At 33.7% G+C, this 15,413-nt stretch overlaps 1 protein-coding gene across 3 annotated transcripts in view; it reads right to left on the bottom strand.

The window, feature by feature from the left end:
- LOC306881196 (transcription factor E2-alpha-like) overlaps positions 1–15,413 on the bottom strand; it is a 50,352-nt gene that overhangs the window by 15,302 nt on the left and 19,637 nt on the right. For all 3 annotated transcript variants that reach the window (XM_079435145.1, XM_079435146.1, XM_079435147.1), the window contains exons 6-14: positions 13,793–13,824; positions 13,606–13,714; positions 12,164–12,222; positions 8,223–8,319; positions 6,716–6,816; positions 3,015–3,159; positions 2,836–2,894; positions 1,766–1,844; positions 1,576–1,652 (exon numbers count right to left, since the gene is read on the bottom strand). In XM_079435145.1, the coding sequence (XP_079291271.1) occupies positions 1,576–1,652; positions 1,766–1,844; positions 2,836–2,894; positions 3,015–3,159; positions 6,716–6,816; positions 8,223–8,319; positions 12,164–12,222; positions 13,606–13,714; positions 13,793–13,824 (758 nt within the window). The remainder of the gene's footprint in view (positions 1–1,575; positions 1,653–1,765; positions 1,845–2,835; positions 2,895–3,014; positions 3,160–6,715; positions 6,817–8,222; positions 8,320–12,163; positions 12,223–13,605; positions 13,715–13,792; positions 13,825–15,413) is intronic.

Here is a 15,413-nt window from a genome sequence, read left to right as displayed (position 1 = left end):
GTTACCTGGATGATCCACAACTGTTTTTTGTTTTGTGATGGTTCTTCATGAGTCCCTTGTTTGTTCTGAACAGTTAAACTGAGCTATGTTCTTCAAAAAAATCCTCCAGGTCCTGCAGAATCTTCAGTTTTCCAGCATCTTTTACATATCTGAACCCTTTCCAGCGGTGGCTGTATGATTTTGAGATCCACCTTTTCACACTGAGGATGATTGAGGGACTCAAACACAATTAAAAAAGGTTCAAACATTCACTGATGCTCCAGAAGGAAACACGATGCATTAAGAGCCGGGGGTGAAAACTTTTTGAATTAGAAGATCAAGGTAAATTGTACTTAATTTGTCTTCCGGGAAATATGCAAGTATCTGCTGTTGCTTCCGAAGGGCAGAACTAAATGGAAAAATAAATTATATCTTCATCCTGTTCAAAAGTTTTCACCCCCGGCTCTTAATGCATGGTGTTTCCTTCTGGAGCATCAGTGAATGTTTGAACTTTTTTTAATTGTTGTGTTTGAGTCTCTCAATCGTCCTCAGAGTGAAAAGATGGATCTCAAAATCATACAGTTACTGCTGGAAAGGGTTCAAATATGTAAAAGATGCTGGAAAACTGAGGAATCTGCAGAACATGAAGGATTTTTCTGAAGAACAGTGCTCAGTTTAACTGTTCAGAACAAACAAGAGACTCATGAACAACCATCACAAAACAAAAAAACAGTCGTGGATCATCCAGGTAACCACACAGTATTAAGAACCAAGGGTTCCCAAACTTTTGAATGTGGTTATTTGAATAATTTCAGCTATTTTTTTGTCTTGTGGACTAAATGTAAACATCTTTTATGTAAAATATCTTACTCAGGACAGTACTAAATAAAAAATAACATGCATTTTATATGATCTCTCTTATTTTATTAAAATTATTCACATTTTCACAGATTCTGCAAAACTTTCGCATGCAACTGTAGTTTTCATTAATTTATTTCAGTTTTAGTTATTTTCGTACATCAAAGTAAACTAAATTAAAATGAGAAATGTTGTCATGGAAACTAGCCGAAATAAAAAAAAACTAGTTATATAGTTTTATATTTAACTATATAACCCTGGTTCAGCACATTGAACTTTATAAAAAGAAACACTGACAAAATTTGAAGAATTGTTTATATAATGTTATTCTGAAACCATAAAGTGAAAGTTAATATATACAGTTTATTTTATTACTATATTTATAACGTTTCTCTGTGGATACTGGATATTGATCATAAATATCAGTGAAATTTTATGGAAATTATATATGTAATATGAAGAAATTATTATATATCTTAATTATAAGTTGTACATATCTTGATTGGAGAATTATGCATGTTTAAGTGTAAAATAACTGTTCTTACATCTGGAACCTTAAAGTGAACCGTAACTAAAATCCAGTCTAATATACTGCATATAAGCTAAATGCAAGTTCCTATGTGTGGACTTCAAATACATGCATATGTCATGTGCAACACAGCTCACAGTAAAATCTCCAGTTTAAAAGTGTATTTAATCTCTAGCTTTTCTGCTCTATGGTGATGCAAAGGAACATACCAGCGCCTGCAGTCCGTGCTCAAAACCAGGTGACGGCGCGGGCTGAGAGGAGCCTTTGGGCCACTGAGAAGCAGAAGCTGAAAACACAAACACAGGAGTCAATAACGCCTCGTGTGTGGAGGCATCAGAGCAATCACACAGCAGATGGCACTACAGAGCTTTACAAGACAAGAACCTTCAGGAAACCCACCAGCAACATTGGAAGGAGAGCCCACAGGAGTGGAAGGACTCGGGGAGTAGCTGTTGCTGTTATTGTCAGAGGGATATATCTAGAAATCACAAGAGACAATATTAAGTCAGAGGGTTGAGCTGAAAGAGATATGTAATTGTTGTGTTTATCAGTAAATGCTATTTTTAATACATTTTTCAGTATGAATCACCCATCAACATTTCATCATACCACATGGAGTAATTCCAGAAATAATCACATTACATTTATAATCAGTATCCACAGAGAGAAAGTGTTTGAATTTATAAATTCAATGCAAGTTTCTCTGTGGATACCCATAAAATGAAAAAAAAAAGAAAAAAAGATTATATATATATATATATATATTTTATTTTATTGGTCCAGAATACATTAAATAATATGCATTTTCATAAAGTTCTCAAAAAAAAAAAAAAAACATTAACTGAAATAAAATCGACAAAATTATTATTATTTCAGTTAGTTGCCAAGGCAACATTTCTCATTTTTTAATTTAAGTTGAAGTATTAACATTTCTTAAAACTGAAATAATTTATAAAAACATTTAAAAACAAATGATGAACAATGACTAAACATTTAAGAAATTAAAAATAAAAGTGGAAAATCTAAAAATAAAAACTTTCATAACATTAAAAAACAAAACACAACACTACAATAGTTTATTACTGAAGAAATATGCATAATTAATGAATCCAATCACAAAATTGCACTTCAGGAATTTCCTCTTCCTATTATTGCAATTCAACATCCTGTTGTGGCATTGTGTGTAATAATTCACAATTATTAATAAAACATGAGCCAATTATTAAATTCTGAATTTTCCACAAACTTTATAAGCAAAATTTATTTACCAGTACATAATTAGCCAATTTGATTTCGGTGTTTGACAAATTTTCCCCAAGCCTCCATGCAGTTCCAAAGAAGTTTAGAATAAACAAAAAATACAACAAATTCATAATTAAGTCATATCTCAAAATGATCAGCCATAGGTTACTCGACTAGTGATATCTAGCCTACCAGGAGTTTATCACCACATTAAATGCCACACTCACCGAAGCGAGCGCTTTCCCGATCTCTGCACCGGAGCTGCCTGCGTTTCCAGCTCTGCTGACTGTGAACAGAGAATGAAGCTGTGTTTACAGGTGAACGTGTTACTCAGATGCACTGAAACGAGAGCAGGTCGCAGCAGTGAAGCTCTGGTTTGTGGTCGCGTCAGGGTGGAGAGTCTTACCCATGATGCTGTCAGAGCTGCTGATGGGCGGCGTGTGGTTGGGAACGCCGTATCCAGCCGAGGCTGGGTGGAAGCTGGTGGGTAAGTTGACATCGCTCCCGTGCAGAGGGTAGTTCTGCGGCGACAGGGGCAAAGGCTGCCGCTTCTGCAGGCGACACACACACACACACACACACGCCATTACTCACGAGCACGTGGAAAACATGTTATGGTATCTATCATGCAGCTCTGGTACAGCCGAAAAGTAATTGAGACACTGAATAAGAGCAGGTTCAACATCAGAAATGTTCGATTGCTTTTCCACATGAAGGTCTGCGGTAATAAAATGCATTTCTTCTGTGGTCTCTGGCTCATCAGAAAGGAAAATAAATCTAGATGAGGTCATCAGGAGCTATTTTTTAATAAAATGAATCTGAGATCATAACTGATCAGACACAATAAGCCTTTTGAAATTATAAACAAACGTCTGATCTCCAACCATCTGTGTGCATGTATGTGTATGTGTGTGTGCGTGCATGTATACACACACACATATAATATATGTAGACATACAGGTGCATCTCAGAAAATTAGAATATGGTGAAAAAGTTCATTTTTTCTTGTAACATTTCAAAAAGTGAAACTTTCATATATTTTAGATTCATTGCATGTAAAGTAAAACACTTCAAAAGTTTTTTGTTTTAATTTTGATGATTAGAGTTTACAGCTCATGAAAGTCAAACATCAGTATCTCAAAATATTAGAATATTTCCTAAGATCAATCAAAAAAAGGATTTGCTAAACAGAAAAGTTCAAGTTCTCTTCAGTATGTTTATTTCTGCACTCAATAGTTGGTCGGGGCTGCTTTAGCACAAACTCCAGCATCAGTGAGGAATGGCATGGAAGCGATCAGCCTGTGGCTCTGATGAGGCACTATTGAGTCTTCAGCTCGTCTGGATTGTTGGATCGACTGTTTCTCATCTTTCTCTTGAAAATATCCCATAGATTCCATATGGAGTTCAGGTCAGGCATGTTGGCTGGTCAATCAAGCACAGTAATATCATGGTCAGCAAACCACTTGGAAGTGTTGTTGGCAGTGTGGGCAGTTGCCAAGTCCTGCTGGAAAAGGAAATCAGCATCTCCATAAAGCTTGTCAGCGTATGGAAGCATAAAGTGCTCCAAAATCTCCTGGTAGATGGCTGCATTGACTTTGGACTTGATAAAACACAATGGACCAACACCAGCAGATGACATGGCAGCCCAAATCATCACTGACTGTGGAAACTTCACTCTGGACTTCAAGCAACATGGATTCTGTGCCTCTCTACTCTTCCTCCAGACTCTGGGACCTTGATTTCCAAATGAAATGCAAAATGTACTTTCATCTGAAAAGAGGACTTTGGAGCACTGAGCAACAGTCCAGTTCTTTTCCTCCACAGCCCAGGTAAGATGCTTCTGACGTTGTCTCAGGTTCAGAAGTGGCTTGGTAGCCCTTTTCCTGAAGACGTCTGAGCGTAGTGACTCTTGATGCACTGACTCCAGCTTCAGTCCACTCCTTGTGAAGCTCTCACAAGTGTTTGAATCAGCTTTGCTTGACAGTATTCTCAAGCTTGCAGTCATCCCTGTTGCTTGTGCACCTTTTCCTCCCCAAATTCTTCCTTCCAGTCAACTTTGCATTTAATATGCTTTGATACAGCACTCTGTAAACAGCCACAGCTTTCAGTAATGACCCTCTGTGACTTACCCTCTTTGTGGAGGGCGTCAATGTTCATCTTCTGGATCATTGCCAAGTCAGCAGTCTTCTCCATTATTGTGGTTTCAAAGAACAAGAGATACCCAGAATTTATACTGTAGAGATGGTCATTTATTGAAACTCAAATATAAATATTCTAATATTCTGAGATACTGATTTTTGACTTTCATGAGCTGTAAGCTCTAATCATCAAAATTAAAACAAAAAACGTTTGAAGTGTTTTACTTTACATGTAATTTCATATCTAAAATATATGAACATTTTTGAAATAAGTTACAAGAAAAAATGTTACTTTTTCACCATATTCAAATTTTCTGAGATGCACCTGTATACACACACACACACACACACACACACACACACACACACACACACACATATATATAGTTATATGAAAAAGTTAGGACACCTTATTGAATTCCATGTTTTTTTGTATCAGGAGATGATAAAAATTATCTGTTTTTTGGAAAGTCTTTAAATTTGGAATTAAAGCCTCTGATGAACAATATCACATGACTTTAAACATTATTTGATTAACAAAAAAGCCAAGAGGGAAAAGCCATGTGTGACAAAGTTAGGACACCCTATGATTCAATTGCCTATAGATCCACTTTTAGCAGCAATAACTTGAAGTAATCATTTTCTCTACGACTATCAGTCTCTCACATCGTTCTGGAAGAATTCTGGCCCACTCTTCTGTACAACGCTGCTCCAGTTTATTGAGGTTTGTGGGCATTTGTTATACACAGCACTCACCACATGATTTCAGTCAGGATGAGGTCTGGACTATGACTGGGCTATCGCAGAACCTTGATTCTTTTCTTTTCAGCCGTTCTATTGTAGATTCACTGGTGTGTTTGGGGTCATTGTCTTGCTGCATTACCCAATCTTGGCCAAGCTTTAGCAGTCGGACGGATGTCCTCACATTTGACTCTAGAATACTTTGGTATATAGAGGAGTTAACAGTCGACTCAATGACTGTGATGTGTCCAGGTCCTGTGGCTACAAACCAAGCCCCAAATCATGAGCAATCCACCAGCATGTGTGACTTTTGGTATGAGGTGTTTGTGCTGATATGCTCTTTAGGTTTTCACCAAACGTGCCACTGTGCATTACGGCCAAACATCTCCACTTTGGTCTCATCTGTTCAAAAGGACATTGTTCTAGAAGTCTTACGGTTTGTTCAGATGCAACTTTGCAAACCTAAACCGTGCTGCCATGCTCTTTTTTTTCTGGCAAGCCTTCCAAACATGCCATACTTGTCCCTTATTTTTCTAATTGTACTGTCATGAATTTTACCATTTAACATGTTAACTGAGGCCTGTGGAGCCTGCGGTGAAGTTCTTGTGTTGTCCGCCATTTCTTGAAGCGCTACACAGTCTAATGTTGGAGTGAATTTTCAAGGATGTTCACTCCTGCGAAGACTGGAGTCTGTTTTGAGTGTCTTCCACTTTTGAATAATCTTCCTCACTGTATAATAATGGACTTCAAATTGTTTAGGAATGGCTGTATTAATCTTCCCAGATTGTTGGCAGCAACAATTGCTTCTCTAAGATCATTGCTGATGTCTTACCTCTTTGGCATTGTGTTAACATACACCTGAAGGCTCCAGAGCAGCAAACTGCCAAAACATCTGCTTTTATAGAGATGCTCACACTTGCTGATGATCAGTTACTCAAACGCCTGACTGCTACTTACCATCTTAATTCCTGTTAACAGTAAGGGTGTCCTAACTTTGTCACACATGGCTTTTCCATTGCTTTATTTTTGTTAAATAAACAATGACACGGTGCAATATGTCATGTGTTGTTATTCATTTGAGGTTTTATTTTCCAAATTTTAAGACCTAGAAAGAACCAGTTATTGTTTTATTATGTCCTGATAAGAAAAAAAACATGAAATTCAATAGGGTGTGCTAACTTTTTCACACGACTGTATATACACACACACACACAAGCGCTGGGCTCACCTGTGTGTTCATGGAGGGGAACGGGGCCGGCTGACCGATGTGAGGAGAGTTACTCATGACAGGAGAATAACCAGACGGTCCCCAATGCTCCGGAAGCCCATCTGAGAAACCAAAGCCTCATCAAAACATGTAATCCAAAGAAACCGGCCAGAAGATTAACAGTAAAACTACTGCTAAAGAAGCAGACACTAATGCTACATTACGCGGCTTATTACACGGCCACTTGTCATGAAATAATCAAATAAATAGACATGAAATACTGAGTTTAAACTATTTTATATGATAAGAAAGAGCACAGTGATATGAAAGATAGAAAACTAGAGTATATTATCACACTGCACAAATATTAGTCCACAAAATGAATGTTTTTTATTTATAAATATTTATTTTTTCTCTCTTTTTGAATATTGGTATGTTTTGTACAACGAGGAAAGTTCTAGCCACTCTCATTGATTAACCAGCTGTCTTTGATTGCTTACTAATTGTTTAAAAACATTTGTTTGAACAATTGATTTCTATCCTGAAGGAGGATACAAATGAATGATTTAGCCCAGCTAATTAAAGGCTTTTTATTTTTACTACACGAGAGTGCCTTGGAGCATTTCATCTTCTCAGTTTGAGATTTACCTCCAAATATCCAAAGAGCACCGTTGATTACGTGAAGAGACCAGTGCAGCATTCTTGGCTCCTGCTGTTTTGTCACAGCTTTTTTATATTGGATATATACCTAATTATGTATTTGCTCTAACATGAATTGAAACACACAATATGTACCAAACATGCATGATTCCAAAGTCTATTTTAAATGTCTACTTCTAAAATAGGGTGAATATAGGGTTAAAAGTTAATAATAAAACAAAATCCATTAAATTAACAAAGGATAGATTATAAATATGAACTTTTTATACAAAATGTGTGTTTCAATGCAGTTAAAAAAAGGCAGAAAAATATTTTTAAATGCAAAATGTCACATTAATTATTTTAGGTGATGCAATGTGTAATTTACAATATTACTAATATCACCAACAAATGACTGCAAAGGAATATGAGATATAAAGCTAGCAATGAAGGAAAAGTTTAATGTTATGAAAATTCCACAGATTTTTTAAATAATTACAGTGTTATTATATTGTATATCTAATTCAACATTTAGGTTTTTGCTCTAATATGTATTGAAACATGCAATTTGGACCAAATATGCCTGATTGCAAAGTCCATTCTGAATGTCTACTGCTAAAATAGGGTGAAAATATGGTAAAAAAATAAAATAAATAATAATAAAAAAAGTTAATACAAGAAACATAATATGAAATGTTTATACAAAATACATGCACATGAAAATGCATTGCAATACAATTACAAAAAAGGCAGAAAATACTCCCCGCAAAAAAAATCTAAAATAAATAAAAAGCAAAATGTCACATTAATTATTTTAGGTGAGTTTACAATATTACTAATATAACCAACAAATCAGACAGAAACCAGCCATCATCGTCTGTGCACATACCTGGCCAGAAAGAGCCTGGATAAAGGTTTCCAGCTTTTGATCCGTGGTATCCGTTGCCATCCGGGTTATAGTCCTCACCGGTGGAACCGGGATAAACCTGCCAGACAGAAGAAACCAAAGCTGGGATTCAGGTCATGGGAATGTGATGCAGAGCCCACCAACGTCATCTGATCATCCAGAAGACGCGGTTCTGCTTTAGCCGCAGTATGTGTGCATGTGTAATAAATTAGGAAACATTCATCAGAAAATGAACCCTGACTAAAGGGAAAGTCCAAAATAACAAACCGAAGACCACAACATATAGCAGACAAGAGGAACCGTAAGCAGTCACCAAAATAACCTGGACATTTTAGTGACGAGTTTCCATCAATTTAGCCATTTACATATTTTAATATATGCTACTACTATATACAATTTAAAATATATTTTTAATTTATAATAAAAAAAAACTAATTCTAAATATTTATATATTTAAATATTTTACAGTCAAGAAACTGTACTTCACAATTTTATCAAATAAATCATTGTCTATGATATTTATAGCTACCATTTTATTAAAATAATTTCTATATAGCTTTAGTCACCTGCGTTTTGTCATATAGACAAAATACATGTAGCAAAACATGTTTTAATAAAAGGCTAAAAACGTAATTTAATTTTTTTTAGAAAATGTATATATAAAATTGTTTATTTAATAAAATAGCAACTTAAAATGTTACAATTGTATTTTTACGATATGTATTTATTTTATTTAAAATAAATTTGGAAACTTGTTACAATTTTTAAACATGTTAATTTATTTTAGTTTTAATATTCATTTATTAAATAAATAAAATTTCATTTTATTTAAATATTATTTACTTATATATATATATATATATATATATACTAATTTTAAAATGTTGAATTTTTGCACCAGAGTCACAATAACAAATTATTCATCAGCCAACTAGCATTTTGTTGCATTCTCCATCAAACTTGTTTTTTTTATGATAATGTGTTTGATGTGAAGCACATTTGATTAAACAGGGTTTTCTTGATATGACTAGTTGTTCAGGCGATCCACCATTGAGATTTTTTCTGAACATCTTTAGTTTTCACACAAAGGCAAGACGTGAAAACACAGTATACTTTGCTATTCGCTAAAACAAAAGAAACAACAATGCACGCCTGTCTAGCCGTGAAAGGGTGTTAATATAAATGAACATACGACCAAATTACAAGCCAATTAAACACAACAAAGGGGTCAAAAACAAGCGATGCTCCAGCGATCTGATGTCAATGATGGACAAATCCAAAAGAAACACATGAAATGTGCTTAAATAAATGAAATAGAAGACGAGAGAACGAAGGAGATGCATGAACACAAGAAAGAAATAAAGAGAAACGGAGAGAAAGAGAGATGCATTCCCAATTACAGAGCCATCTGCCCATTCCTGGAGAGCAGCCAACACCACAGACAGCTGGAGACACGCGGAGAGAACGAGCAGGAAAAATGAAGGGAAAGAGAAATAGATGAGGACAGGGAGAGTAAAAATAGAGGCACTATTAGAGAGCCATAGAGACAATAAGAGCAATGTTAGGAACAGAGAACCGCTGCACAGTTTAAACAGGTAAACACTGATTAAACTCAGGAGCTTATATGAGATGGCATTCAATTCAATTCACAAAATTATTTTATTAATGCAAGAGTCTACGTTAATGTTTCAAATAACTTTCGGGGAAAAAAAGTAAAATATGGGTGAAATAATGTTCCATTGTCATTCAGTGTAACATATTTGTGCAAATATGAAACAATATACTTATGTGACCATACTAAATTAAAATATTCTGCAGGCAAATGAGTAAAACCTAGTGGTTTGAAGGATAGTGGCAAAGATTGATATTAAGATATATTTATGATTTACCGTCATATCAGCACAAATGGCTATATTAATGGCAAAATAAACTATTATGATTACAGCATCATTTCAATATATCGGTTATAATAGTTTAACAAAAACAACCAACATACCAAAATTTACCTACATACTTACAATAACAATAATGAAAATAGTAATAACAATTATATAGAATTTGTCAATTTAATGCATGAAAAAAAAAGTTAAAGTGAATGACATTTTAGTGGGTGTCGTTTGTAAATCATGGTAAAAATGTACGTTATTATAGCTAACTTAAATCCATAAAAAACGTTTTTAGTTACTTAAAATAAAATAGACGTTAACTGAAATAAAATAAAATATTAAATATTGTAAAATAAAATATATTAGCTTGATGCACTAAAATACCTAGAACTTAAAAAAAATAAAAAAAAATAAAATAATACACACACAGTGCTGTCAAATGATTAATCGCATCCAAAATAAAAGTTTTTGTTTACATAATATATGTGTGTGCACTGTGTATATTTATTATGTATACATTAATACACACACATGCATGTATATATTTAAGAAAAAATTATATTTCTATATTAAATATAAGTATATACATGTAAATATTTTCAAAATATATACTGTATGTGTGTGTATTTATATATACATAATAAATATACACAGTACACACATATTACAAACAAAAACTTATTTTGGATGCGATTAATCGTTTGACAGCACTAATGTGTATATAACTACTAAAAACAAACAAAATGACTAAATATGCAACTAAAACAAATGAAAACAAAATATAAAAGATTTTGAATATTAACTAAACTATAATCTCTCAATGATACTAAAATAAGTGACAATTATGCTTTAAAATGTCTACATTTCAGTGTACGTGTGCTGTAAATATTGTCAAGCATTCACATATCATCTATTGTGTGCACATCTCATATAATTACTGTATTTTAGAGAAAATAACTAGCACGGAGTAAAAAAAACCCCAGATAAGTCACATTTTATTATAACAAAAATGTAAAATACCAGCAAATAAAATTAAATGGCATTATAAACACGTATTTTATTTTCTCTCACTCCAGAATGAATACTTTAAATAAAACATTATTCAGAACAGGATGAAAAACATAAATATAGAAAAACTAATTACGGTGGCATTTATTATATATAGAAAAAAAAAGCCAAGCAATAAATTAAGCGAAACTAAAACTACCAGTATGTGGATCAAATCAAAATGTGTGCATTTTGCGCATGTTTTACGTACTTGATATTAATTGCATTATAGAATTCACTTCAGAAATAAAAGTCCCAGCATGTTTAAGATAAGTGTTATTGTAATGATAAAATGTGACTGTTTTTTCCTGAACAATGCAGTTTTGACCCACCACAACTTACTTTCAGTAACACATGAATATTTTGACAATATTTACTCACAACAACAAACACATACTGTGAAATTCAGACATTTAAAGCCAAATCGCCATGTACTTTCTCTGTATATTTATATTTAATAATTATTATATGTAATCATATTGCATTGATTAAAAAAGTGGGTATGTGGTCTATGCAGACTCAAATATTATAAACTCACTTTATGGTTACTGGAAGTGGTTTAAGTTGGTTCTCATAAAGAGTAATGCAGTAAATTGTATTTAGCGTCTTACATTTTGCTCTGCATTGAAATGAGGAGGAATGAATGGGTTTGAATCCAGCAGCCCTGCTTCAAACAGGAAAAGACAGGAAGTAGAACATGCACCATTGCCCACAGCAACCTTCCAAGGCCTCGTGGGTATTAGTAGATGAGCGCTTTGTCCATGCAGAGATTTGCAAGGGACTGCATGTGAGCATAAATGCATGGCTACATACACAGCAAACGCATCCATAAAAGCAAAGAGGATATATGCACACTACAGGCAGTTCACAGTATGCATGTAGTATGTGACATGGGCCCTACAGGAAGTGTGTGTGTGTTTTGGGTCAGACTGACGGCACGTGGCATGATAATCTGGACTCAGACACTAATGAGGGCACGTCAACACTCACCGAAGACACCGATGACGGCAGGCCAGAAGGAACCTTCCGGATCTTCTTGGGCAGTGGATCTGAAATGAAACCATTATTAGCAAGCCATCCAGACCGCAAAGCTGCTTTACACTTAAGGTGATCGGTCGACGTGATTGACGAGCTGATGCAAACGAAGACACCTCATGCTTTTCAAAAACCACACTCATTTGCATGACCGACTCCGTGTCATCACTGCACGAGCCCACAAAACCAACATGCATGAGGGGAAATAGCACAAAATAAACCCTTGAAACGATACCACATATTGTCTGATCACTTGAGCTGTACGTTGAATTGAGATATAATCGATATTGCGATAAGGCTTAGTGCACAGCCTGCCATTTAATAATTAAATATATGTGCTAGTGAGAGAAACGTGGCATTTACACATTTTAGCTCAAGATACATTAATTGTCTTTGAATCAAATCATTCGAAATGCTGAAAGAGCTCTGTCTTGCACAAAACGCAAAGAGCACATAATTTTAATAAACCATCAAAATAAAAGCACAACGGTATACCATTTCAAATTAAAGAAACTAAGATTTAAATATTAGTATTGTACAAATTTTAACATTCTATTTTATTTAAAATATATACTAATTAGCAATTAAAATAAAACTATAAAAAAATGTTTAAAAAAATAAATTTAATATATAAATAAAATATAATAAATTTATTTTACTTTAGGAACATTTATTTTCATTTAGTTTAAGTACCAAGAACTTCAAAACAACTACAAAAACTTTAAAAAGAAAGTGAAAACAGACAATAATTAAAATAATTATAATCATTTAAATAAAATGTACTCGTATAATTAAACTTATTTTAGCAATATATTTCATTTTCGTTTAGTTTAAAGTACCAAAAAAACTCAAATCGAACAAACTAATAAACAAAAAACTAAAAACTACCGAAGTATGACAAACAACAGAATAAAAACATTAAATGGAAAACAGAAAATAGAATCTATTCTAAATATGTTTTTTTAATACTGAATTGGTAAAAATAAAATAAAAATTCAGTCCTAAAATGATTTCACTATCAAAAAAGTATTTATTTCTGCCTTTAAAAACATATTTTTTATTTCTATGCTGATGGATTTAACAACAAAATTATTTAACTCATTCCAGAATTATTTAATCATTACACAAACAGCTATTTAAGTCATCCAGTGGAAAAAATCCTGCATTTTTTTTATATCTCAATATATGAAAAACAAGGGTTTATTTTGCAGAAGCCTGTACATCATTGCCCTTAATGGACGTCTCTTCCTGTCTAACTAGGCTGTTCTTGGCCCACTTAATTTTATGCAATTATACAGTTTGGTGGTCATTATACAAATCTTGCTACCAATCTGACAAAATCACAAGCAGGTATATCAGTCAAGCCCAAAGCCCTGAGGTAGACAAGCTCATCTCACCTATGCTGGAGTCGGCGACCCTCCGGCGGTGAGGACTGTAGAACTGAGAAGGGACTTTCATTCCCGGAGGAGACAGGCCATCGTTAATATCAGCGGGCAAGAGCTGCGGCTAAACACAAAACAACAGAGTTCAGTGAAGACAGACTGAAACCTAAAACTGCCCAACTACTTAACAACAGTTCATTACCTGAGTAACGGGGTATCCTCTTTCAGATTTCCCTGCAAAAGACACAAGAAACTCTTATATTCAGCCAAACTGTTCGAGTATTACACTAGGATTACCAATGACTAGGCCTGCAGGGAATCTGAAGTGAATTTCTGTTGTTGTTTACATTTTTGTGCTGCTGAGAAATCTGGAAATGCACTGAACGTCAACATGAACTTTTGCATTTACAACCCGTTTAACTTCTGTAATGTGGCAAAACATGATGTTTGATGAGAAAAGGCAATAATAGATTTTATTAGATCTGGAATTGATTGAATAAAATTAGTCTAGTTTGCCTTTAAATACAGTAAGAGAGCAATAAAACAACTAGGTACTAGTAAACTAACATTACAACAAAATGCATTAAAATTTTACCAGGATTTACTGGAATTAATTTTATATTTTAATTCAATTATACTTAAAAAAAAAAACAACAATAAAAAAAAAAAAAAAAATTATATATATATATATATATATATATATATATATATATATATATATATATATATATATATATATATATATATATATATATACACACACACACACAAATATACATAAATTCATGAATAAACAATACACACATCAGGGATATTACAATTAAATAAAACTAAAACCATAAAAAAGTGTTACAAAATATATAAAAACAAAATGATTTCAGCTAGATGCCATTCTCATATTTCGTTTATTTTACTATTTTATTTTAATTAAAACCAAAATGATAAGAAAAAATAAAAACTAGACGTGTAAAAAATATAATAATAATAATAATAATAATAATAATAATAATATAACAATAAAAAAAAGAAACTCAAAAGCGCCAAAACTTCACCTAAAATTTGAAATAATAAAATACATTAAATAAAATATTAACAAAATTATATAGTGTGTATGTACGCATGCATACACATGTAAACAAAAACTTATTTGGGATGCGATTAATCTTTTGATAGCACTAATACATAGACACATACACAATATTTCTATATATATATTCACATATCATTGAGATACTTATAACTTTTGTTAATATTTTTTGCTTAATATATACATACAGCTATATATTTATATAGCAGTGTAACTAAGGTACTAGTAAACTATCACTACATGAAATATGAATGAGCGTGGGTTGGAGGGGGAGTGTGGTTTGTGATTTATTCATTGACTGATAAAGATGGGCTGAGGGTTGCTGGACTCCATCTGTCTGCGTGTGACCTCCACTGGCTGAGGTGCAGCGTTTATGGCTTTAAGACTGGGCACAAACAACAAATCGTCCCATTATAAATGCCTAAGTGGTAATTAGTTCAAAGGCAACCCCCACCCGGCTGTAAAGCCCAGAGCTGGTCGGTTAGGCACGTGGATTAACCCCCCTCCAAATCCCAGCATGACCTAAACCTACTCAGGACAGCAGGCAATGCACGGGTTTGTGTGCTCATGTGTGGTTAAACTTCAGACGCTGATCTGCAGCGGAAATCAGGTCAGATTTGATGCATAGTGCATCACTAACAAACAACAAAGAAACCACACCTCATCCATGAAAATATGATCTATGATGATAAAAACCCACCTCCTAATAGCCTAAATGAAAGAAGCTGGTATCAAA

The sequence above is a fragment of the Barbus barbus genome, assembly GCF_936440315.1.
Source record: "Barbus barbus genome assembly, chromosome: 15".
NCBI lineage: Eukaryota > Metazoa > Chordata > Actinopteri > Cypriniformes > Cyprinidae > Barbus > Barbus barbus.
The sequence above is the reverse complement of the archived record's forward strand: the minus strand, read 5'-3'. Positions and strand labels throughout refer to the sequence as shown.